The 27,165-nt window shown below is 41.5% G+C and overlaps 1 protein-coding gene across 2 annotated transcripts in view; it reads right to left on the bottom strand.

Moving 5' to 3' along the window:
* Positions 1 to 10,102: 10,102 nt before the first annotated feature.
* LOC129859347 (DNA topoisomerase 2-binding protein 1-A-like) overlaps positions 10,103 to 27,165 on the bottom strand; it is a 37,857-nt gene continuing 20,794 nt past the window's right edge. For both annotated transcript variants that reach the window (XM_055929002.1, XM_055929003.1), the window contains 13 exons: positions 24,538 to 24,729; positions 24,315 to 24,427; positions 24,025 to 24,148; positions 23,675 to 23,839; positions 23,217 to 23,313; positions 21,642 to 21,822; positions 21,088 to 21,329; positions 20,745 to 20,881; positions 20,520 to 20,622; positions 19,907 to 20,070; positions 19,471 to 19,689; positions 16,797 to 16,958; positions 10,103 to 10,392 (listed from right to left, as the gene is read on the bottom strand). In XM_055929002.1, coding sequence (XP_055784977.1) covers positions 10,246 to 10,392; positions 16,797 to 16,958; positions 19,471 to 19,689; positions 19,907 to 20,070; positions 20,520 to 20,622; positions 20,745 to 20,881; positions 21,088 to 21,329; positions 21,642 to 21,822; positions 23,217 to 23,313; positions 23,675 to 23,839; positions 24,025 to 24,148; positions 24,315 to 24,427; positions 24,538 to 24,729 — 2,046 coding nt within the window. In that variant the 3' untranslated portion in view covers positions 10,103 to 10,245. The remainder of the gene's footprint in view (positions 10,393 to 16,796; positions 16,959 to 19,470; positions 19,690 to 19,906; positions 20,071 to 20,519; positions 20,623 to 20,744; positions 20,882 to 21,087; positions 21,330 to 21,641; positions 21,823 to 23,216; positions 23,314 to 23,674; positions 23,840 to 24,024; positions 24,149 to 24,314; positions 24,428 to 24,537; positions 24,730 to 27,165) is intronic.

The following is a 27,165-nucleotide window of genomic DNA, read 5'->3' as shown; positions in this document are numbered from 1 at the left end:
AAAAATGCTCAGCTGGTCCATATTCCCCTCAAGTGAATCCCCAGCATCTTGTCAACATGTGCCCTGACAACAGAGCAGATACTGTAGCTTATACCAATCTATCCGTATGTGGTTTTACCCATAAGGCATTTTAAGGTGTAAAAAAAACAAAAAAAATGTCAAATTGTATCAAATATTTCTATTAATTCCTACATATGACAGCAGTTTTATAGCCAAAATGAAATGATTTAATGTAGACAATAATTTCTTCAGTGTTTGGGTTTAGGCCCAGAAAAGAAGGGCAGCCCAATGTAAAACAAATCCGAGACAAACAAATCTAAGAACTAAAGTTTTGTTGCTAAGGATTCCATGACGCAGTTAGCCTTTACAGCTGGGACTGCAAGTTTGTGTTCCATTTTTTGTGTGGATTGGAACTCGGAGCGACAAGACCAAGGGTCCCTGACCGATCATCACAAAATTTGAACACTGCCAACAAAAGGAGCTGATCAAAAGCAGGTGAAGGGAGCTTAAAGGGACCAAATTCAGTCTCAATGACCAATTTCCAAGGTAGATAAATGAACTTAGTAAGAAACTGTATCCAGTACAAAGGCAACAGAGGTAGAAGGGTAAGCGTGCCTTTCTCATTGTGGACAAACTCTTTATAGATGGACAGCTATTCCAAGACAGCTCCAAAACACCATGGCTGTACTAAATTCTACAGGGACTTACCATTCAAGATAAAAAGAAAGTATGAGAACTGTAAAAATATCTGAACACTATGAAGTGGATATGAACACACAGGTACTCAATTACATGCTTGCTTACACATGCGGACATATACATACACACACACACCTGATCTCGCTCTCTCTTCTCACTCTCTATTGTCGAGAACGGTTTCATAATTTAATATGTTTTTCGTTTGTATATCTTTTTTATGTTTTTGTTTAAATATGTTTACAACAAGCAAGGGGAGATATCAGATTAGGGGCATTGGGGAAAAATAACATTGTACGGAATACATTTGTACTGTAGTGAAGCCGTCTCTAGAGTAATGCAAGGTATCTTTCATGATCATGTGAAACGTCAATTGCTATGGAAATGCTGGAATGTGTTTTTCAATGATGTTAAAGGTAATTATGATGCAACTATGACGGTGATACGATATGGATTACAATTATCATCATGAATATTAAGGCTATACTCACTTCATGTTACACACATAGACACTCAACCATGCAAATTGGCAGAGTTATTATTTATTTGGATAGCACACATTATAGTCTTACTCTTATACAGACATCGTACACACTAAATCACATCCAATATCATACACATTAACCTACTCAATTTTACTACACACATATCTTGTCTCAATTTTCTAGCATTGGCTCACAGGCAAACAGGCAAGGGAATAAAACAAATATTGCTAGAACCTATTTCTTGAATTCTAAATATCAGACATTTGAAAGCTCTTGACCGTCATAATACCTCTGACGACAGTAACTTTACAAGCACTAATTATGGTCAATTTAGACTAAGAATAGTATCTAGTAATGTTAAGGGCTGAAATATGTATAGCCAGTTAAAATTGTAACGCTTTAGCAGATTATAAATAAGATCAGTCTACGTGGCTAAAACAAAAGGAATATAACATATACTGTTTACAGGAAACTCACTCTACATCCTTAGATGAAGTTGTGTGGAAAAAGGAATGGGGTGGTGAAATAATTTTCTGTCACGGACAAAGGAACTCAAAAGGTGTGATGATAATAATTAACAAAAAATTTGATCTGAAGGTGGAAATAGTCAGGAGTGATTCGCAAGGAGGGTGGATCCTTTTGAATATAAAAGTGGACGAAAAAGAGATTTGGCTCATTAATCTATATGGTCCAAATCAGGATGATCCATACTTCTTCAAAAACATTTATACCAATTTATTGAACTTACAGGCAACAAATTATCATATAATTATGGTAGGAGACTATAACCCAGTGTTAAGTACCTCAATAGACCGTAAAGGTAATCACTCTACAAACGATTAACACCATGCCCTTAAGGAAATCTCAAATATTATGGGCACATTAGAAATAGTGGATATTTGGAGACTAAAAATCTCCGACCTAGTGAGATATACAGTTGAAGTTGGAAGTTTACATACTTAGGTTGGAGTCATTAAATTCATTTTTCAACCACTCCACAAATGTCTAATTAAACTATAGTTTTGGTAATCGGTTAGGACATCTACTTTGTGCATGACAAGTAATTTTTCCAATAATTGTTTACAGGCAGATTATTTAACTTGTAATTCATTGTATTACTATTCCAGTGGGTCAGAAGCTACATATACTAAGTTGAATGTGCCTTTAAACAGCTTGTAAAATTCCAGAAAATTATGTCATGGCTTTAGAAGCTTGGAGGTGTACCTGTGGATGAATTTCAAGGCCTACCTTCAAACTCAGTGCCTGTTTGCTTGACATCATGGGAAAATCAAAAGAAATCAGCCAAGACCTCAGACTTTTTTTTTTAGACCTCCACAAGTCTGGTTCATCCTTGGGAGCAATTTCCAAATGCCTGAAGGTACCACATTCATCTGTACAAACAATAGTATGCAAGTATAAACACCATGGGAAAAATGCAAATCAATCCTAGAACAAAAAAGACAGACTACGGTTTGCAACTGCACATGGGAACAAAGATCGTACTTTTGGAGAAATGTCCACTGGTCTGATGAAACAAAAATAGAACTGTTCGGCCATAATGACCATTGTTTGGAGGAAAAAGGGGGATGCTTGCAAGCTGAAGAACACCATCCCAACCGTGAAGCACGGGGGTGGCAGCATCATGTTGTGGGCGTGCTTTGCTACAGGAGGGACTGGTGCACTTCAAAATAGACGGCATCATGATGATGAAAAAATTGTGTGTATATATTGAAGCAACATCTCAAGACATCAGTCAGGAAGTTAAAGCTTGGTCGCAAATGGGTCTTCCAAATGGACATTGACCAAAAGCATACTTCCAAAGGTGTGGCAAAATGGCTTAAGGACAACAAAGTCAAGGTATTGGAGTGGCCATCACAAAGCCCTGACCTCAATCCTATAGAACATTTGTGGGCAGAACTTAAAAAGCGTGTGTGAGCAAGGAGGCCTACAAACCTGACTCAGTTACATCAGCTCTGTCAGGAGGAATGGGCCAAAATTCACCCAATTTATTGTGAGAAGCTTGTGGAAGGCTACCCAAAACGTTTGACCCAAGTTAAACAATTGAAAGGCAATGCTACCAAATACTAATTGAGTGTATGTAAACTTCTGACCCACTGGGAATGTGATGAAATAAATAAAAGCAGAAATAAATAATTTGCTCTCCTATTATTCTGACATTTCACATTCTTAAAATTAAGTGCTGATCCTAACTGACCTAAAACAGGGAATATTTACAAGGATTAAATGTCAGGAATGATGAAAAACTGAGTTTAAAAGTATTTGGTAAGGTGTACATGGAGGAGACTAAATCAAGGTAGTCGTCTTAACTACTTTGTCTCTTTCTCTCTTGCATCAAAGGTTAAAAAAGTTTTAATAGGAGACAGAATGCGATCGGATCATCATCTAATTGGCATTCACATAACTCTTTTAGATTTTCCACATGGATGGGGATATTGGAAATAACTAAATTTTTTCCAGTATAATATAGGTTCAGCAAATCCCCTTATTGTTTGGGATACCTTTAAATGTACCTTCAGAGGTAATTCACTTCAATATTCATCAATAATAAAAAAGCAGTTTCTGGCTAAAGAGATAAGACTAACAAGGGAAATCCATGAACTAATAGTACAGGTAGATGGCAATAAAAACGATACTACAGAGATAAAAAATAAGTTAGAGGAAAACAAAAAAAACTTGAGGAACTTATTCAAGAACAATATAATGTAATCTATTACAAAAATAAAGCAAACTGGATGGAATATGGAAAAAAATGCACAAAATTCTTTCTGAATCTCCAATACGGGAACGCTAACAAAAATTATTTGCATAAACTCGTTACTGAAGACGGAGTCATCTATGTAATTCTAAATATCTTCCAAATATCAAAATATTTTAGGCAGATGGTCTCTTTTCCGTTTCATCCTCTCCCACTGAATGAAGATTACAGTAAGGAATTATTTCCAAATAATATAAGAAATGGAAAATTAACAAATGTACAGAAAGATCAGTGCGAAGGCCAAATTACAGGAATAACCTTTTGAGGCTATTAAATCCTTTAAGTCTGGAAAAAACCCAGGGCTTGATGGCATACCGGTAGGTTATACTACCTCATTTGCACATGCTGTATATAGATTTTTCTTCTGTATTATTGATTGTATGTTTGTTTATTCTATGTGTAACTCTGTGTTGTTGTATGTGTCAAACTGCTTTGCTTTATCTTGGCAAGGTCGCAGTTGCAAATGAGAACTTGTTCTCAACTTGCCTACCTGGTTAAAAAAAGGTGAAAAAACAAAAGAGGTATATCAAGCCTTTTTTGATATATTAAACGCTCCATTGTTAGATTATTTTAACTACTCCTATAGAAATGGTAGTATGTCAGGTACTCAGCAGGAAGGTCTGATTTCTCTATTATTAAAACAAGACCCAAATAGCAAATATAAAGACCCAGTCTATTTAAAACACTGGCGCACCCTTACACTTCAATGTGTGATGCAAAAATACTAGCGAAATGCATAGCACTCAGAATTAAAAGGGTTTTACCACGTATTGTTCATCCTGATCAGACACGTTTTTTACATGGACGATACCTTGGAGATAATATACAACTACTAGAAATAATAGAACATCAAGAAACATCTAAGAAGCCAGGCCTGGTATTTATAGCGGATTTTGAAAAGGCATTTGATAAAGTGGGGCGGCAGGGTAGCCTAGTGGTTAGAGCGTTGGACTAGTAACCGGAAGGTTGCAAGTTCAAATCCCCGAGCTGACAAGGTACAAATCTGTCGTTCTGCCCCTGAACAGGCAGTTAACCCACTGTTCCTAGGCCGTCATTGAAAATAAGAATTTGTTCTTAACTGACTTGCCTAGTTAAATAAAGGTAAAAAAAAAAAAAAAAAAAAGTAAGACTGGATTTTATTTATAAATGCCAGAATCTTTTCAATTTCGGCGATTCTCTTATAAAATGGGTAAAAATAATGTATAGCAACCCCAGGTGTAAATGAGTAAATATGGATACTTCTCAGAGAGTTTTCAATTGTCAAGAGGAGTTAAACAAGGGTGTCCGCTGTCACCATATCTATTCGTTATGGCCATTGAAATGCTAGCTATTAAAATCAGATCCAATAACAGCATTAGAGGATTAGAAATCCAAGGCTTAAAAACAATGTAGGCCGATGACTCAAGTTTTTTATTAAGTCCACAAGCTAGATCCCTGCAATGTCTCATTGAAGATCTAGATAACTTTTCTGTACTCTCTGGACTAAAACCTAATTATGATAAGTGTACAATATTACGTATTGGATCTTTAAAAAATACAACTTTTACATTACCCTGCAGTTTACCTATAAAATGGGCTTATGGTGAAGTAGACATACTTGGTATTCATATCTCAAAATATATAAATAAGCTCTCCACAATGAATTTCAATAGAAAACTTGTAAAAAATAAACAAGATCCTGCAACCATGGATAGGTAAATACCTGTCTATTTATGGAAAAATTGCCCTGATTAACTCCTTAGTCATATCTCAGTTTACTCACTTATGGTGCTGCCTAGTCCTCATGATTTGTTTTTCAAATCATGAGCAAAAAATATTTAGCGTTATCTGGGACGCTAAACCAGACAAAATAAAGCGTGCCTAAAAATCCAAGACAACACCCTCTAACACACATATGTCAGAGTCAAGGCCCGCGGGCCACATCCGGCCCGCGAGAAGGTTTTTTACGGCCCCTGGGATGATCTTGATTTATTATTAGAACCGGCCCGCAGACCGCAGCAAGCCGGCAGCCCGCAGATCTTTTACACGCACCAATACTACATTTCCCACAATGCAACGGTGACGCACCGAGCAGTAGGCTGCTTCATTTCAATATTTATTGGCACAGCAGTCGTCAGCATCACAGTAAAATTAACTTTCAGATACCCATCAAAAATGGCAAAACGGAAGGTGGACACTGAGAACCGGGGGTTTCAAACAAGGTGGGAGTCGGAGTATATGTTCACGGAGGTAGCTGGAAAACCTGTGTGTCTTCTGTGTGGAGAAAGTGTGGCGGTACTGAAAGAGTATAATCTGAGACGACATTATGAAACGAAACACGCGGACAAAAACAAGAATATGGACATGGAACAAAGGCTACAAAAGGCAGAGGAATTAAAACGAGGCCTCAAATCTCGACAGGCTCTGTTCAAAAAAGCCAAATCACAAGGCCAGGCTGCTGTCAAGGCCAGTTTTATTTTGGCAGAAGAGATCGCTAAATCAGCCCGGCCATTTACGGAGGGGGATTTCATCAAAAACTGCATGATTAAAGTTTGTGACGAAGTTTGCCCAGAAAAAAGGCAACTCTTTTTAAATGTGAGTCTGAGCAGAAACACCATTGCCGAGAGAGTAGACCAGTTGTCCATCAATCTAAAAGAGCAGCTTGTGAAAAAGGGAAAAGATTTCATTGCATATTCCTTGGCTGTGGATGAGAGCACCGACATTTCTGACATTGCCCAGTTGTCAATTTTCATCCGCGGAGTGGACTCCAGCCTAAGCGTGACAGAGGAGTTTTTGGCTTTACGTCCTATGCATGGCACAACTACGGGGCATGATTTGTATGAAGAGGTGTCAAGATGTGTAAATGAGATGGAGCTGCCTTGGGAAAAACTCGTGGGTTTGACAACCGACGGAGCACCTGCGATGTGTGGACACAGGAGCGGACTGGTGGCGAAGATACGGGAAAAGATGCAAGAGGAAAACGCGACAGGTGAGCTGACAGCTTATCATTGTATCATACACCAGGAAGCGTTGTGCGGTAAAGCCTTGAAAATGGAGCATGTAATGAGCATCATCACGCGCACAGTTAACTTTATCAGAGCCAAAGGTTTGAATCACCGCCAGTTCAAGGCATTTCTGACGGAGTTAGAAACGGAGCATGGTGATTTGCCTTATCACACAGAGGTGCGATGGCTAAGCCAGGGAAAGGTGCTTCAAAGATGTTTCGAGCTTCGTGAGGAGATTTGTCTGTTCTTGGACAGCAAAGGGAAAGACACAACACAACTCCGAGACGAAATGTTTCTGTGTGAAATGGCTTTTCTGTGTGACATTACGAGTCATCTGAATGCAATGAACTTGCAGCTGCAGGGTCGGGATCATGTCATCTCTGATATGTACAGTACAGTGAAGGCATTTAAAACCAAACTGACTCTGTGGGAGACGCAGATGCGGAAAGAAAATTTGAGCCACTTTCCCAGCTGCCAGACCATGAAAGAGAAGCTCTCTACCAGTGCGTTCCCGAGCGCACAGTTGGCTGATAAAATAGGTATGCTTGCCGCTGACTTTCGACGCCGATTTGCTGACTTTGAAGCACAAAAAAGCAGGTTGGAACTGCTCGGTAACCCATTTGCTGTTGACGTGGAAAGCTCACCACCAAACCTCCAAATGGAGTTGATTGACCTCCAATGCAATGATGCACTGAGGGCAAAATATGCAGCAGTGGGTGCTGCGGAGTTCGCCCGTTTCCTCCCCGACACAATGCCCCAGCTGCGCATCCAGGCTGCTCAAACGTTGTCTATGTTTGGCAGCACATACCTGTGTGAACAACTGTTTTCTTTGATGAACCTGAACAAAACATCACACAGAAGTCGACTTACTGCTGAACACCTCCACTCAATTCTGAGGATTTCCTCAGCTCAGAGCCTTACCCCGAACATTGATGAACTTGTGGAAAAGATGGGACACCACCAAGTATCACCCTCAACCTCAAACAAGTGAACATTACTGTGCAATCACATATTTAGAGTTTTTACTCAGTTCAAGTTTAAAAGTTAAAGTTTAATATTTGTTTTCACTGCATGTTACTTCTCCTTAAACAAAGTGTTGTTTTTGATTAATAGATTTTTGCACTTTATTTTATTGTATTTCAATCCAATTATATTTTAAAAATATTTCAGTTGAGTGGATGATAGAAAATTGCTATTATTGTTTTTTTCTTTGAAGTAAATTTAGCCCACTTTTGCTAAAATAGAAAATATAGGCTACTGATGGTGCCTTGAATACCGGTTTCTTTCATTTAATGTTCATGTTATGGGGATTTTTATATAAAGGAAATTTGTCTTTTGTGTCTGTTGAAAATGAAAGATTACTGACAGAGCCATAAGAAAATATTGCTTTATTTATCTGATCATATTGGAATATATTTGTTAGGTTTTCAGTAGGTTCAATTAGGTTCACTAGACTATATGCGTCATTTAAAAAATTTTCACTGAACATTCGAACAGTCCGGCCCTCGGCTTGTAGCTAAATTTTTTATTTGGCCCTCCGTCCATTTGACTTTGACACCCCTGCTCTAACAGAATACAAAGATTACCCCATTAAACAAATACAAGTGTTGACAGAAAACATTCAAATTGACTCAATTTAACTAGGTTGTCCTTGATGCCGAGACACCCCACTTAGGAAGGTTTTTAATTATGGGCTATGGCATGGGCTCTCTCGCTTACACCACCAATATTTACTAAATCAGTTCACTATGAGTGTAGGTTTCTGTTATTGCAATATTTATTGTGTTCAGAGCTGGAGAGCACACAACACTGCCACAGGCTCCCATGTCCCTCTTATCATCACCAAGGAAACATGGCATTGTTGTGGGAATCATGCTGTGCTCTGTCCCAGTGGTCCGACTTTCTCATTAGGTTCCTCAGCCCCTGCAGCATTCGCCTTATGAAATGAATCCCAAATGACACCATATTCCCTATATAGTGGACTATATAGGGAATAGGGTGCCATTTGGGACACAACCATGGCCAGTGAGATCGTGGAGGGGGAGAGAACACTTATCTGTGCCTACAGAAACAGATCTGGGACAGAGGAATATAATTGGGCTTCCCATTGTGAATGTCCTATAGCTGGCCAACATGGAAGCACAATTGTTAAACACTAAGTCGATTAAATGGGGAGTATTGCACTTGCGAGAGGACCCCTTTTGTAACCAACAAGACAATATTGTAGCATGTTTAGCACCATATCAGTTGAAATGTAGGCTACGGATCCAGTTTGGTTCAGAAAGCCTGTGTCACCCTATTGCTCTGCGGGGAGCACTCACCCATCTTCTCCCCTAATCCTGCAGCATTCAACCAACAGCTTAGCCATTTTGAGGTTAAACCACTTACCCCTCCACATAGCCGTGCAGTAGAAACCCTGCCCCTCACCAGCCTGGCATTGGCACATAACAGGGTAAGAGGTGGCAAAACAAAATCTGGGGTTTACAGTACCGGAGCACCACACAGCTGTTGCAAGGTCAGCACAATTGCTTGGAACACATCTAGTGGGCTCTGGGGATTTCTAATTTTTCCATTGTTTTTTCTTTGTTCTCCAGCACAATAAGTAAACCTCTGCCATGGTTAGCCGTTGCCAGCTTGTTCTGCGTTTATACGTATGCATATATGTGGAATCTGGTAGGTGAGATCAATGTTCCATCATGCCAAAAATGACAATTATAGCTTAGCGAGGCAATGGCAGCAGTGTGGTGGTAAGTGGTTGCCATGAGTAACGAGGTTGGTGCCAGTAATGGCAACGGATGTGTGACAGCGTGGGTCAGAGACTGGTGTGACACCCTGAACAAATGCCATTATCACTTCATAGCAGGTAGAATTGATCTCAAGAGGACTCACGTTGTCAATTAAAAAAGGAGAGGTTAAAACATTGTGTCCCTGCTTTTGGTATCAGTACACTTAGAGGTGCAAAAAAAAGCTAAATGGTTCAGCATATGGTGCTTAGAACAATGAACTACAATGCACTCATTCCAAGTATGAAGCTTTGGATTCAAACCGATTGTAGAGTGCCCTCTATAGGACATACATTGACAGTGCATCTCTCAGTGTCGAGTGCTTGAGAACATTGTCTGACTCTTGCTGAAAGGGCCAATCAATCACAATGACAAACATTTGTCACATTCATTTTATTTTCATACAACTAATTTAAAAAAATGTATCTTATTTACAGACATACTATCATTAAGGCTTGCAAAGGCGTTTCTAAAATGATGGAATTTACTTGTTGACACCACAGCTCTAAATGCCGATGTTCTCACTTGAGGCGGGTCTTCTTGAGCTTGGAGGAATCTCCTGATACTTTGCGCTTGTGGGACGGGGTGGTGCGGCTGACGTCTGCGCCCGCTGGCAGACACTGGGCCGCTTGAGGAAGATAGTACATCTCTATTGGTGCAGACGGCTCCTGGACATAAAGACAATAGACTTATGAGAGTTTTAGTATCAGTCTTGATTTTCTTAGTGGAGCAACATGTAATATTTAAGCCACAATTTAGATTCCTTCATGGTTACACAAGAACACTGCTTAGAAACGCCTAAAATGGCTTGGTACTGCTTCTTACTTTATCACAATCCAAAAAACATCAGTCGCAAGGATGTGAAGAACTAGTACACACAAGAGCCTGACCGGCTAGTCATGGGAGAAAAAAAGAAGCTAATTTGCACTGTTTAAAAAATATTTATATTTCACCTTTATTTAACCAGGTAGGCCAGTTGAGAACAAGTTCTCATTTACAACTGCAACATGGCCAAGATAAAGCAAAGCAGTACGACACAAACAACTACACAGAGTTACATGGAATAAACATATGTACAGTCAATAACACAATAGAAAAGTCTATATCCAGTGTGTGCAAATGAAGTAAGATTAGGGAGTAAGGCAATTGGCACATTGCCTTACTGTGGCAAAATAGTGGCAAAATAATTACAATTTAGCAATTAAAACTTCTTGTCAATAGGGGGTGCTGTTAGCACTTTTTTTTCTCTTTACGTTGCCAAATTAAACTGCCTAGCACTCAATTCTTGCTCGTACAATATGCATATTATTATTATTATTGGATAGAAAACCCTCTCTAGTTTCTAAAACCGTTGGAATTATGTCTCTGAGTGAAACAGAACTCATTCTACAGCACTTTTCCTGCCAGGGAGTGAGATTTCAGAAATCTTGGCCTCTGTTCCCAGGTCAGTTTTTAGGTCCCTGTGAATGCTATGGGGATACAAACACTGCCTACGCCTTCCTCTAGATGTCAGTAAGTGGTGACAATTTGAATGGAGTCGATTGCGCAATCTGGGACTTTATAAAAGACCAAAGGGCGGAAGTACCTTTCTTTTCTTCCCTGCGCTTGACGCACGATGGACGTCGGACTGGTCTCCTTCCAAGCTTTGGTTTAGCCAGTAATATATCTCCGGTCATGTTTTTACTCGTTATAGGTGTTAAAAACATCATAAGATAGTTAATTTAAACCGTTTTATAGCAATTTATATCCGTTTAGTGCGATTTTTTGGCATTTCTTTGTGACGCACTTCCAAGAGTTGGACACTTTTCCAGTACATGCCGAACGTTAGTGGCCATTTCGAGAGGACAAGAGGACATCTTTCGACCAAAAGACGATTAGACCGGAGAAAGGATACATTGCCCAAGATTCTGATGGAAGTTCAGCTAATAGTAAGAACTATTTATGATGATAAATCGTTGTTCTGTTGAAAAATGTTAAACGCATATTCCGCCATTTTCTTTGGGGTAGCTTCGCTTTGGCGCACCCTGTATTGCACAGTAAGGATAATTAAAAAAATGTAATTCAGCGATTGCATTAAGAACTAATTTTGTCTTTCAATTGCTGTCCACCCTGTATTTTTTAGTCAAGTTTATGATTATTTATTCATTAGACTAGATCACTGTCCAAGATGGCGCTCGACATTTTCTGGCCAGTTTGGCTACTATTCTCATTGTATAACCACTTTTTTTGTGGCTAAATATGCACATTTTCAAACAAACTCTATATGTATGTTGTAATATGATGTTACAGGAGTGTCATCGGAAGAATTCTGAGAAGGTTTTTTGCCTTGAATTTGTGGCCTGCTGGAGGTCATTTTGCAGGGCTCTGGCAGTGCACCTCCTTGCACTAAGGCGGAGGTAGCGGTCCTGCTGCTGGGTTGTTGCCCTCCTACGGCCTCCTCCACGTCTCCTGATGTACTGGCCTGTCTCCTGGTAGCGCCTGCATGCTCTGGACACTACTTTGACAGACACAGCAAACCTTTTTGCCACAGTTCGCATTGATGTGCCATCCTGGATGAACTGCACTACCTGAGCCACTTGTGTGGGTTGTAGACTCCGTCTCATGCTACCACTAGAGTGAGAACACCGCCAGCATTCAAAAGTGACCAAAACATCAGCCAGGAAGCATAGGAACTGAGAAGTGGTCTGTGGTCACCACCTGCAGAATCACTCCTGTTTTGGGGGGTGTCTTGCTAATTGCCTATAATTTCCACCTTTTGTCTATTCCATTTGCACAACAGCATGTGAAATGTATTGTCAATCAGTGTTGCTTCCTAAGTGGACAGTTTGATTTCACAGAAGTGTGATTGACTTGGAGTTACATTGTGTTGTTTAAGTGTTCCCTTTATTTTTTATTTTTATTTTTTTGAGCAGTGTATTTTTAATAGAGCTATTAGCAGCGCAATTTTGGTTGATTTTGTAGTCTCAAACCATTGAGTTTACTAACATTCATCAAGAATATGGGCAACATTTTATTATTGACAATGAAAGACGTGGGAATGTTGCAACATTGAAAATAGCATAGCTTACCAAATTGTATTTTTGTGATGTGAATATTGGGTCGCTACTGAGACAACCTGGTTCAATTTGGGTACTGAGGCAAAACCAGTTGAGAACCACTGATCAAGAGGAGTAGTCCTTAGATGAGCACTAGTAAATGTATTCGTTAGGGGCTTCCCGAGTAGCGCAGCGGACTAAGGCACTGCACTTCACTACAGATCCTGGTTCGATCTCAGACTGTGTCGCAGCCGGCCGCGACCGGGAGACCCATGAGGCAGCGCACAATTGGCCCAGCGTCGTCCGGGTTAGGGGAGGGTTTGGCCGGCCGAGCTGTCCTTGTTCTATCGCGCTCTAGCGACTCCTGTGGCGGGCCGGGCGCAATGCACACTGACATGGTCACCAGGTGTACGGTGTTTACTCCAACACATTGGTGCGGCTGGCCTCTGGGTTAAGCGAGCATTGTGTCAAGAAGCAGTGCGGCTTGGCGGAGTCGTGTTTCGGAGGACTCAACGGCTCTCGACCGTCGCCTCTCCCGAGTCCGTACGGTAGTTGTAGCGATGGGACAAGACAGTAACTAACAATTCGATATCACAAAATGTGGGAGAAAAAGCTTTAAAAAAAAGTATTATTTTTTGCTTAAATGCCTTCAGAATGAGGTTCTTCTTATCAAAACACCCCCTTACCCCACTTGGCCTTCGCATGACTGAATTTAATATTTTCAGTGTCATGTTTAGCTCAGGCCTTTTCATTAGAGGAGTAATGTTTAAAAAAAACATCTTAGAAATTGATTTGCTTTTAACTTTTTTGGACCTCTACTTGCGTTAGAGAATTGTGAAAATTGTGGTAGAATGCATAATATCGGATCCAAAACCATAATAATTATGAAATAGACAAGTACAGATGCTAATTTCATTGAAACATGAGGAAATTGTGAAAAATTATAAATGGCTAAAATGTCAGTTTCGTGAGGAAGACCCATATACAGTTCGCCTTCAGAAAGTATTCATACCCCTTGACTTATTCCACATTTTGTCGCGTTAGACCCTAAATTCCAAATGTATTAAATTCCCCCCCCACATACAGACAATACGTCATGATGACAAAGTGAAAACATGTTCAGAGATTTTGGCAAACGTAATGAAAATGAAATACAGAAATCTATTTTACATAAGTATTCACACCCGAGGGAATATATGTTAGAATCACCTTTGGCAGCTATTACAGCTTTGAGTCTTCCTGGGTACGTCTCGAAGAGCTTTGCACACCTGGATTATACAATATTTGCACATTACTCTTTTAAAATTCTTCAAGCTCTCAAGTTGATTGTTGATTATTACTAGACAGCCATTTTCAAGTCTTGCCATATATTTTCAAGCAGATTTAAGTCAAACTAACTAGGCCACTCCGGAACATTCAACGTCGTCTTGGTAAGTAACTCAAGTGTATATTCGGCCTTGTATTTTAGGTTATTGTCCCGTTGAAAGTCTCCCAGTGTCTGTTGGAAAGCAGACTGAACCAAGCTTTCCTCTAGAATTTTACCTGTGCTTAGCTCTATTCAGCTTTCTTTTTATCCTAAAAAAACTCCTTGCCGGTGACAAGCATACCCATAACACGATGCAGCCACCACCATGCTTGAAAATATAAACATTTCCCCCAAACATAACACTTTGTATTCTGGACCAAGTTAATTTCTTTGCCACATTTCTTGCAGTTTTAGAGCCATATTGCAAAAAGGATGCATGTTTTGGAATATTTTTTATTCTGTACAGGCTTCCTTTTCACTCGGTCATTTTAGGTTAGTATTGTGGATTAACTACAATATTGTTGATCCATCCTCAGTTCTCTCCTATCACAGCCAATAAAATCAAAACTGTTTTAAAGTGACCATTGGCCTCATGGTGAAATCCTTTCTCACTGTCCACTAAGTTAGGAAGGACACCTGTATCTTTGTAGTGACTGGGTTGATACACCAGCCAAAGTGTAATTAATAACTTCACCAACCTCAAAGGGTTATTCAATGTATGCTTTTTTATTTTGATCCATCTACTAATAGGTGCCCTTCTTTACGAGGCAATGGAAAAACTCCATGGTCTTTGTGTTTGAAATTCACTGCTCGACTGAGGGACCTTACAGATAATTGTACGGTACATTTGGAAAGTATTCAGACCCGTTGACATTTTATTAAGTTACAGCCCTATTCAAAAATGGATTAAATAAAACATCTCAATCTACACACAATACCCCATAATGACAAAGCAAATAAAAAAAATTGTAACAGAAATACCGTATTCAGTATTAAGTAAAAGTATTCAGATGCATCCTGTTTCTATTGATCATCCTTAATGTTTCTACAACTTGGAGTCCACCTGTCGTAAATTCAATTGATTGGACATGATTTGGAAAGACACACCTGTCTTTATAAAAGGTCCCCCACTTGACAGTGCATGCCCGAGCAAAGACCAAGCCAAGAGGTCGAAGGAATTGTCCGCAGAGCTCCGAGACAAGATTGTGTTGAGGCACAGATCTGGGGAAGGTTACCCAAAAAATGTTGCAGCTATGAAGGTCCCCAAGCACAAATTTGCCACCATCATTCTTAAATGGAATAAGTTTGGAACCACCAAGACTCTTCCTAGAGCTGGCCGGCCGGCTAAACTGAGCAGTCGGGGGAGAAGGGCCTTGGTCAGGGAGGTGACCAAGAACCCGATGGTCACTGACAGAACTCCAGAGTTCCTCTGTGGAGATGGTAGAACCTTCCAGAAGGACAACCATCTCTGCAGCACTCCACCAATCAGGTCGTTATGGTAGAGTGGCCAGACGGAAGCAACTCCTCAGTAAAAGGCACATGACAGCCCGCTTAGAGTTTGCCAAAAGGTCCCTAAAGGACTCAGACCATGACAAACAAGATTCTCTGGTCTGATGAAACCAAGATTTAACTCTTTGGCCCGAATGCCAAGCGTCATGTCTGGAGGAAACATGGCACCATCCTTACGGTGAAACATGGTGGCAGCATTACACAGTGGGGATGTTTTTCAGCAGAAGGGACAGGGAGACTGGTCAGGATCGAGGGAAAGATGAATGGAGCAAAGTACAGATAGATCCTTGATGAGAACCTGCTCTAGAGCGCTCAGCACCTCAGACTGGGGCGAAGTTTGAACTTTCAACAGGAAAATGACGCCAAGCACACAGCTAAGACAACGCAGGAGTGGCTTCGGGTAAAGTCTCTGAATGTCCTTGAGTAGCCCAGCCAGAGCTTGGACTTGAAACCGATCTAACATCTCTGGAGAGACCTGAAAATAGCTGTGCAGCAACACTCCCCATCCAACCTGACAGAGCTTGAGAGGACCTGGAGAGAAGAATGGAAGAAACTGGCCGTATACACGCGTGCCAAGCTTGTAGCATCATACCCAAGAAGACTCGAGGCCGTAATCGCTGCCGAAGGTGCTTCAACAAAGTACTGAGTAAAAGGTGTGCATACTTATGTAAATGTGATATTTCAGTTTTCACTTTGTCATTATGGGGTATTGTGTGTAGATTGATGAGGGGGAAAAAATAAATCTATTTTAGAATAAGGCTGTAACAAAAGTTGGAGAAAGTCGAGGGGTCTAAATACTTTCCCGAATGCACTGTATGTGTGGGGTACAGAGATGAGGTAGTCATGAAAAAATTGCACAGAGTGAGTCCATGCAACTTATGGTAGTTGTTAAGGACATTTTTACTACTGAAATTATATAGGCTTGCCATTACAAAGGGGTTGAATACTTATCGCAAGACATTTCAGCTTTAAAAAAAAAAAAAATACATGTATAAAACATAATTCCACGTTTGACATGATGGGGTATTGTGTGTAAGTCAGTGACAATAAAATCTCAATTGAATCCATTTTAAATTCAGGCGGTAACAAAATATGGAAAAAGTCAAGGGGTGGGAATACTTTCTGAAGGCACTGTAAAATGCCTTTAAAGCAGTCAGACACATATCCAGCCTAATGTCCCTTTATGAGGCAGTTAACGTGCTTTAGTTACAGTTCCACCAACCTGAATGAGGTAATCTGCGATGAACTCTGGCTTCAGACATTTGACTCCCTGGGACATGGCCTCTGGTACATCCACCCGGAAGTCTCCCGGCTTCAACCGACTGAATTCTGCAAACAGGTGCGTGGTTCCCTTGTACAGAGATGGAGAGGGACTGGGGAGAACCTGGAGAGAGGGTTAGGGAGAAGAGAGAAAGAGGATGGATGGAGTAACATCCAGAAGTGTACACGTTGTCAATATCTACAAGGTATGGAGGAGATGGGCAGTCAGAAACAGATAAGTATATATAATAAGCTTTCTCCATACTAAGAAACAGTAAGTGAAGACTGAGGTGCAGAATGACAGAGTAAAGACCCTCTCACTAAGTCTGTATTACATTTTTTTTTTTATATGAGCACGTCTTGCTTATGACATCGTTCACGTCAATTGTGAAATACAGTCCTGCCGCAATCAATTATTTATTCGGAACATGATTGATTCGAGTCTTTTTGCAAGCGAAAATATAAATTGTTATCTGGAACACTGCTAAAGCTCTTAGAGCCTTACCCAGAAACGCTTACAGCTTTAAATCGCTGGCAAAGGTGATTCTAACATGCATTGACTCATGGGTGTGAACACTTACGTAAATTAGACATATGCATTTAATTTTCAATAAAATTTGCTAAAATGTCAAAAAACATCTTCACTTTGTCATTATGGGGTATTGTGTGTAAATGGCAAAAAAAAAAAAACTTGAATCCATTTCGAATTCAGGATGTAACACAAAATGTGGAATAAGTCAAGGGGTATGAATACTGAAGATCAGTCTCCAGCTTATATCTCCTCAACTTTCCTCGTCAATTTATATGATAGGCTACATTCATTTAGCATTATCCTATAACGCAGACTAGTTTTTGATATCCAACAGAAAGGATTTGAATCTAAGGCAAGGTTTTTTACATGTTTTAAAAAAAACAAGAAATGTGTTTTTTTCTCTTCTCCCTTCTCTCTCTTGGGTAGGGGGCAGTATTTTCACCTCCGGATGAAAAGCGTTCCCAAAGTAAACTGCCTGTTAGTCAGGCCCAGAAGCTAGGATTTGGATAGAAAACTCAAAAGTTTCTAAAACTGTTAAAATAATGTCTGTGAGTATAACAGAACTGATATGGCAGGCGAAACCCCGAGGACAAACTATCCAGGGAAAAAATAAATTGTTGGTCATAGGATTTTCCAATTGTTTTCTATGGGATACCCTTATTATTAGGAACCTGGTTGCAGTTCCTATGGCTTCCACTAGATGTCAACAGTCTTTAGAAATTGTTCAATGCTTTTCTTTTGAGAAATGAAGAAGTGGTCCTATTCATTTTAAGTGTCACTCCAGGTGGACTCTACTGTTTTGGTGCGTGTGAACTGGAGCGTGCTTCACATTGTTTTTATACGGTATTAGAAACAGTTTATTTCGTCTTAAATTTGATCGATTATTTATGTAGGGTACCTAAGGTTGGATTAGGAACGTTGTTTGAACCAAGTTTACAGGTAACTTATTAGATACTTTGTAGGCATGTTGGGCGAGTTGAAACCGGTGTATTTCTGAATCAAACGCACCAAATAACTGTAAATGTTTGGGACATGAAGGACATTATCGAACAAAAAGGACCATTTGTGATGTCTCTGGGAAATTCTGGAGTGCAAAGAGAAGATCTTCAAAGTTAAGGCACTAATTATGTCGCTATTTCGGACTTTTGTGGCACACCTGCCTGGTTGAAATATGATTTTCATGTGTTTGTATGCTGGGCGCTGTCCTCAGATAATCGAATGGTTTGCTTTCGCCGTAAAGCCTTTTTGAAATCAGACACAGCGGCTGGATTAACAAGAAGTTAAGCTTTATTTTGATGTTTAACACATATTTTCAAGAATGTTAAATATTTGAATTTGGTATTTTTGAATATAGCGCTCTGCAATTTCACCGGATGTTGGCCAGGTGGGACGCTACCGTCCCACCTGCCCATAAGAAGTTAAGTGTCTGAGATAGGTTGCAGGCAGCTTTGATTGATAGGTCCTTTTAGGTGGGTGGGTGTGCGTGTATGAGCTACTAATTCTCTATGTCCATCCATAAAGTTTCTCAGGCCTAGCCTATCTGGACTTCATCCTTCAAAATCAGATGGACAGAAAACTGTAGGCAGCAAGCGTTATGTTGGTCAACATATGTGCGAGGAATGACGACAGGTGCTAGTTTTGCGTTTCCTTTCTTATTAAATGGCGTGCAACTGAATGAAATGAAGCCAAGCTCCTTTTCTGATTCATGCTATAGGATGAATAGCCTATCCTAATATTTTCAGCAGCATATTATTTTTCCAGTAGTACGTGATTTTTCTATGATCTGTGGTTATAAAAATAAGGTCCTAAGAAATGCTTCTCTGTGACATCACAGGATTAAATGAAGATTTTTTAAAACCTGCAGTGAGGTTCTAGCCCAAGGGAGGGTATTTTCTTGCTCCCACGTCACCGTGAATCTCATAGCGTTTGAAAATCAAAGTTGATCAAATGGTTTTTGCTGTCATCGGGTAGAACTTTTATATTTCTTTCTAAAAAAAATATGTAGAAATGTGCCGTTTTCACACATGTTGACACTGGTATTGTGCTAGAGATAATGACAATGAGTTTGAAAAGTGGAGTTGCCCTTTAAGAGCTTTGTTGGTACCTTTGCTCCACCAGACTGCAGTAGTCGTCTGAACCCTGACTCTCTGGTCTGGTCGATGTTTAGCATGACGGTCCAACCGCTGAACGCTCCCTCCAGGTTGTTCTGGTCCTGCAGGTTCCTCCTCCAGCGCATGGCAGCCAATGCCAGCCTCTTCTGATGGGAGCTGATGGAGGGTAGGGCATCCAGGATGGAGCTACTGCCCCACTCGTACGCATCCTCCTGGAACACACAGTATGTACACCCTCTCCATTAAATTCAAGAAGCATAAACAAGATGTATTTTTTTAAATTGAGCTGCTCCTTCTTGGATAAGTCTCTCTTGTGAAAGATGTCTTCTGATCTCATTGGGACTCCCTGGTTAAATAAAGATTCGATCCAAAAAGATGGCACTACGAGGCTGTGGAGGCATGTTGTGGTGGTCTGATGCAAATCCTGACCTGGATAAAGTGTCCCACGGAGCGACAGGCCTCCAGGTAGGAACGGTGCAGGATCCACTTCCCGGAGGCCATGGCTGCCAGGTACTTCTCATTCCTCAGGGGGCTCCCCACGATGATGTGGGAGCAGCTGGGGTCAAAGCACTGTTTGTCAAGCACCACACCCCCTACAGGAACACAGACATGTAGAGTCAGACAAGGACACAGACAAATGCAATAGGGGGACTGACAAACAGGACGACAGACCGTCTCAGAAGAGAAAGAAACAAGATATTTTAAGACCCATGCAAATAAAAAAGTATGCACGGGGTGAGTGCCCAATGCACCCTTTTCCCTATATGGTGCACTCGTTTGAACCAGAATCCTATGGGCCCTGGTTAAAATGGTGCACTATACAGGAATTAGGGTGTCAATTTGACACGCAACCAACGAGTTGAGGCTACTTTAGATTTTGGTCATTAAGCAGACACTCTTATCCAGAGCAACTTACAGTAGTGGGTACATACATTTTTATGCTGGTCCCCCGGGGAAAATCGAACCCACAACCCTGGCGTTGAAAGTGCCATGCTCTACCGGTAAAGATGGCGTCTAGTTAGTTAGGTGGTCAGAGACTCACCCAGCTCCTCTATGAGGGCACTGTAGTCTATCCTCTCCTGTGGGTTGAGGGAGGAGAGCTGGAACCGAGGCGGCTCCTTCTCCGCCTCACTCTCCTCTTCCATCTGTTGACAGCACAGCCTTTTTAGCATCACAGTACACCACCGTGCCGCTAAGTAACGATTCACATCTAAACATTTACTTATAATATCACCTTACAAGAGGAAGGGAGGGTGAGTGTGGTTACCTGTGGCTCTGGGGGCACGGGGGGGTTGGCGAGGGGGAAGGCGATGCTGGGGGCTTTAGGGGTGAGGAGGTCAGGCTCCTCCCCTGGCACGGTCATCACCCTCTCACCTATCTGCTGGTCAATCACGTCACACTCCACTGAATAGGAGGGAGAACGTTTCATAGGTAAATATTTGGCAACGCAATAGCAAGAATCTCTTGCTACAGGTGCATTGGCATATATAACAAGTTTGAAAAACTGATTTTCCGAAGTCTATTGCACTCTTTTTAACTCCTTTGAAACTTCTACAACACTTGAGTGTGATTGAAGACAGGGGACTACTTTTTTAATTCCCCCCCCTCACCCATTTCCACCATTTCAGAATCGGTCATGGAGTCCCGAAGTGTGTTTCCGGCATTGTCAGAGTGGGATAGAGGTGCTGCTAGAGGTACAGCCAGGGGCTCAGAGTGCTGGGATGGGCTGCCGGGCCATTGCAGGTTGTCAGCCAGCTTGGCCCTCTCCTCCCGGGCCGTTGGGTCATCCCACACGATCTGCTCACTCTGAGACGGCTCTGTGTTCAGGTCCATTGCTGCCTGACGAGACATCCTGAATAACACCAAAGGAGGGAGACCGAGAGTTAGCACTTTTTCACACTGTAAAGACACGGATGTACATGCCTTATTTACATGGCAAACAAAGACATTTACATTAATAAGCATCCAATGAACTTAAAGCACAAATTCAACTCAGTCTCAAGTAAAATCTAAACCTTTGCAGTGCAGAGAAATTTGAAAACCAAACAATGGGATGACTGTCTGGACACAGATCTGTTCATCGGCATAGGGAAACTGAATAGTGAAGGTAAATTGACGATTATTTTGACGTTTCGCAGCCCCCTGGTGTGTCAGTGTCTCATACCGCAGTGCTTCCAGAGTGCGTCGGACATTTGCGTTGCGGCCAGGGGTATGGGGATGAAAGTCTGTCCCCACGGAGCCTAGGCGGGCCGAAGAGCGCCTGCTGGTGGTCTTCTTGGTGGCTGACATGATTTCCTGCAGCTGCCTCTGGAGGTTCTCCCTCATCTCCAGGGTCTCTGACAGGTCTGGGAGACAGAGACGGTCAGAGGATGAGGGGAATGAAAGTAAGTGAAGTGTGTATGTGTGTGTGTGTGTGTGTTTTGGGGACCTGCACTCACGGAATATTCAGTTGACTCCTGATAAGTGCAAACTTCACTTTTTATCAGTCAACAGCCTCATATTCTGTATGAACCAGGAGTGTCCATAATTACAAATGCTTGCTTAGACCACATGTTTAAAGCTTTTAGAACTATGCTAGCTGTTAGCTTTTCCCATTGGAAAACATGTCACAATTAGCTACCTTGGTACAACAAAGGGAAAAAAAAAAAAAAAAAAAAAAAAAAAAAAATCACCCACAGAGTAGACTTAGTTGTTCTTCATGGTCGGACGTAATCAAAAACGTTTCAATAAAAGAACCTGTAACAAATGTGAAACGGCACAATCTGCTAGTCAAAGTAAATAAATCATGTGTTGGAACTACTGGTCAAATAGAACAGTGTAGCGAGCCTAGCACCTGGTAAATTCCGCAGTTTGCGGCAAGGGTTCAAAATCTCAGAGGATCTTTTTTTTGTACTTTGAAATGTAGAAGTTACACTTACTGTGTTAGTGTGTTGAGAAGGGAAGTGCAGCCAGCACCTTGAAGATTAATGAGGAGCTGCTTCTATCGTTAGCCTCGTAGACAAACACACTGCTAATATTCATACATATTACATAGTCCTGTACATTTAAATGTACGTTTTATATGCATCATTATATGTTGTACTTCAACACATGCGTTATTTACTTGAGGACCAGCAGTAGTTTTTTTCCTAACAAAAAACGAAAAGTTTGTCACGAAGGGTCTTGAACCCGCAGTTACCGAATCCAAAATATTCCAATTATACTACCTCAATGGAGGACGGCAACTGGCAGTAACAGCAGAGATAGAAGAGGAAGTGAGACGTTCCACTCTCTCATTTTTCCTGGTTCATATACAGTCAACGAACTAAGCAGACCAGACACAGCTGCTATCGCATTGGTGTCTATGGGAGAGCCACCCCTTAAGCAGACCGGAACTGGGACCATTTTAAAACAGCCTGAGTAAGACATTAATTTATCCACCATCTTTTGTGACAGTAATGGAGGGTAAATTAGAGCTATTTGACAAAGACCATGAGCCTCTTATTTCACTTAACAATAAATTAATATAAAACTTACATTTTGTATAATTGTCCTCTATCTTTTTCTTTAACAGCACATGGACATGTGTGAAACAGAGGCAAAAACAATGAATTTTGTTCATTAGCTGTTTTCTAAAAGGTTTATACCGGTAGTCTCAGCAAGAGTTAATTAGTCTGGACCCGGAACGTTTCAATTCAATGCACTTGACATATGGCACAGCAGGGCAGACCGGTGGATCATCAGTGTATAAGAGCCCCACCTTTCTTCTCTGCATTGTCCCGGCCCTGCTCTTGATCAGTCTCTCCTTCTCTGACGTGATGGGAGTTTGTGGCGTCTTCTACGGCATTATCTTCAGGCTGAGGGGGACAAGGTTATGATGTGAAGCTTTGAACTGACAGCCTCCCTGCACCATTTTCCAGACACTCAAACCATTGAACAAATACAGGGGCCGTAAGTATCAAGCATCTCAGAGTAGTAGTATGATTTTTAGGGGGGGGGGTACATTTTACCCTTTTTTTGTGATATCCAATTGGTAGTTACAGTCTTGTCCCATCGCTGGAACTCCTGTACGGACTCGGGAAAGGCGAAGGTCGAGAGCCATGCGTCCTCCAAAACACATGGAGGGGGGGGCTTGATCCTAAATCAGCACTCCTACGCGAAGATGCTCAATACATACAGCCCCAGATCTTCAGTGAGCAGTTTCTGTAAGGAACGTACCCTGTTCTCATGGGCCTCAGTGAGGTCTCCGAGTTTTGTGGTGCGGGTGGCAGGGGGAGACCTCTGGCTACTGTCAGGAGGCACCTGGCTGAGGTTCAGGCTCATCTTGGGGTTGTAGGTGAACGGGTAGAGAGACTCCGACACGTGCCTCTGATCCTCAGCACACTGGACAGACAACAGCAACGAGTCAGTATTGAGCACACACACACAAAACCACACAGACAAACTACACAGACGAACTACAGCAGCACTTTTGTGACTGTTATGTCTGATATAAGAATGGAGCGTGCCTGTCGTATACTTCATGCAGTACATTTGTGCTTATTGGGTGTAATGGAAACCTTCCGTACCGCCTGAAGCCAGTGCTGGGACACAACATGCACCCCTCTCTCCTTCACAGCCCTGTACTCCCGCGTGTTGTCCCCCACACGACCCTGGTAGATGTAGTGCGTCACTGTGTCATCACACGACCACCTGACCTCCACACACACACACACACACACACACACACACACACACACACACACACACAGTATTGGATTATAGAGGGGCATACATCATTAATGGCAAGTGTTGTGACTGAAATTACTAACATTGTAGACATAGTTGCGAGCATGTACTGTTGAGTTGAGAGGAGTACCTGAAGTCAGCTCCCAGTGAGGCAGCGATGCCGTTGAGCTCACTCTGCTTCTTGCTCAGTTTCTTACTCACACAGATCACCACACCAGTCAGGGCAGCAGCCTCCTCCTCCACCTAAAGGCACACATGCACACACAAACGCCACACAGGCATTTAAGAAACTGTGTACATGGGCTTGTGAGTGTATGAACTTGGCTGTGAAGACTGTAGGGTGTGTTCTGTACCGCTCTGTGTGTCTCCTTGCTGAGCTGGGGGCTGGCTGTGAAGGCCTGGAGGTCAGGGTCGTGGCTGCGGGTGCGGGTGCTGTTGGCCAGGGCCACCTTCAGGTTCCTCCCGATGACCTCTGACAGCGGGGTCACGACCTTCTGACTCTGCTGTGGCCTGCCCCCTGGTGTGTCCAACGCCGCTAACGCAGCCTGGAATGTCATACAAGTACATAGTTTCAAGGTGTGTTATTACAATTTATAAACTGAGCCCTGAATGCTGATTGGCTGACAGCAGTGGTATATCAGACCGTATACCACGGGTATGATAAAACATGTATTTTTACTGCTCTAATTACATTGGTAACCAGTTTATCATAGCAATAAGGCACCTCAAGAGATTTATGGTATATGGCCAATATAACACGGCTAAGGGCTGTTCTTAGGCACGACGCAATCGCGGAGTGCCTGAACACAGCCCTTAGCCATGGTATATTGGCCATATACCACACCCTCTTGTGCCTTATGCTTTAATAATGCTCAACGAGGGCTGTAGTTGTCATGACCTTTTGTCAGCCGGTGATTGTCATACAAATAACTCCCCTTATCCAGGTAATTCATATTTAATTTTTAAAAAGGGGCATTTCTAAATGTTCAACTTCATATCCAGCAACACCAACATGAGAGAATTCTGCGTTTCTAAGTTTTGTAGTAAAAGAAGATAAGAGGAAGATAAGTGTTTCCAATGACATTATCAACTAATTAGTATTTTGTATTAATTATGGATCCCCCTTGGCAGCAGTTACTCTTCCTGGGGTCAAGCAAAATAAAGGCAGTTTTATATATATATAAAAAAAAAGATTACAATACATTCACAACATTAAGTGTGTTCCCTCAGGCCCCTACTCTACTACCACATATAACAAGGCAGTGTCATGATGTTGGCCTGTGGGTAAGGTTTATGACCCCCCCCATAAATACCTTTCTCCCTTCCCTCTACCTTGACTCTACTGAGGGACTCTTGAATAGCCTTTGTTAAACATAGAAAGTCTGGGAACATCAAACAAGTGGAGGGAAAGGAACCATATTTCGGGAATAGAACCAGTTGAAAATATGCGTTGGTACTTAATGAATATGATGTCAGTTCGGTTGTCATCTGAGACATGACTGATGACAGGACAAAATAAACTGTATCTGGGAAAGTCTACACATTATAGTTATCAGATTCACATGGAATTGTTGTGCAATTTAAATGCAATTTAAATGAAACTATTTGTGAAAAGATGAAATGTAATTTTTGCTTCCAAATGAGAGAATTGGGTTTTCATAAGATTAGAGCTCTGCTCAAATCAGTGGCCCGCGCCTGTGAAGAGACATGGGTTATAAACTATGAAACACACCCTTCTCTCCCTCCACTATATAAGTCCTTGACGAAAATGTAACCTCTTGTTCCGGGTACATTAGGACGACGGTCCGATGTCAGAAGGATTCAGATAATAACTACAGAACAAAGCCAACCTCAGCGTGAGCTTTGGTTTGCGAATGGTATGAACATTGAACTCTTATTCGCTACAGAAGTGATACCACCTTGCCGTTAAGTTAGCAGCGGCCGCTGTAAACGTGGGCTAGGAGAGGACAGAGAGTATCCCGTCTACCACACAACGACGACACTACAACGTATCCCGTTCACCACCTGAGACACTCTTCAAAGGACAAAGGACTGTTGGGCAACACGGCCTTCCATCTACCACAAACCTATTGAAGCGCAGCTCAGAGTAAATATGCATTGAATATTCCTTTTCCAAATGGGCGGTAAATTAGAATGCATAAGACACTGTATTTACGATAGCTTCTCCCTTTGTTCCTCAGTCCTCCCGCTCTTTTCACTCAAACCCAACCCCCTTTTCTTTGTATAACCAGCTATCATATCTGTTCCGTCCGCTAGGGATGTTTTCCTTTATGACATAATTTGTAATCAAGGTATGATTCATTATGTGTAAATGTAATTCTGTGTGATTAGTTAGGTATTTAGTAAATACATAATTAAACCCAATTTTGTATTGCTGATTCAACTTGTTAGCCAGGGTTCGTGAAGATAACCAAGAATTTACAACTTTCAGATGAGACAAATAAGGTAACGATTAATATTGACTGCTATTGATGTAAAATATTACTAGGTCTATAAGAGTTTGTTCGGAAGATAACGGCTCTATAAATAATCTTTCGTGCTGCCCCGATTTTCTATAACAACATTTACATGATTAGCTCAATCAGGTAATATTAATTACAGAGAAAGGATTTTATAGAATAGCATGTCATATCACTTAATCCGGCATTGCCAAAGACACGACAGCATGTTCTACAGGCCATAGTTTTGTCACACCTGGACTACGGTTCTGTCGTATGGTCAGGTGCCACAAAGTGGGACTAAGGAAAATTGCAATTGGCTCAGAACTGGGAAGCACACCTGACTGTTGGAAAGCTAACAATAATATGCATGTCAATCTCTCCTGGCTTAATGTGGAGGAGAGATTGACTTCATCACTATTTGAGAGAGGTATTGACATGTTGAATGCACCGAGCTGTCTGTTTGAACTACCGGCAAACAGCTCGGACACCCATGCATACCCCACAAGACATGCCACCAGG

The sequence above is a fragment of the Salvelinus fontinalis genome, chromosome 7, assembly GCF_029448725.1.
Source record: "Salvelinus fontinalis isolate EN_2023a chromosome 7, ASM2944872v1, whole genome shotgun sequence".
Lineage (NCBI taxonomy): Eukaryota > Metazoa > Chordata > Actinopteri > Salmoniformes > Salmonidae > Salvelinus > Salvelinus fontinalis.
This window is presented reverse-complemented; position numbering and strand designations above follow the sequence as displayed.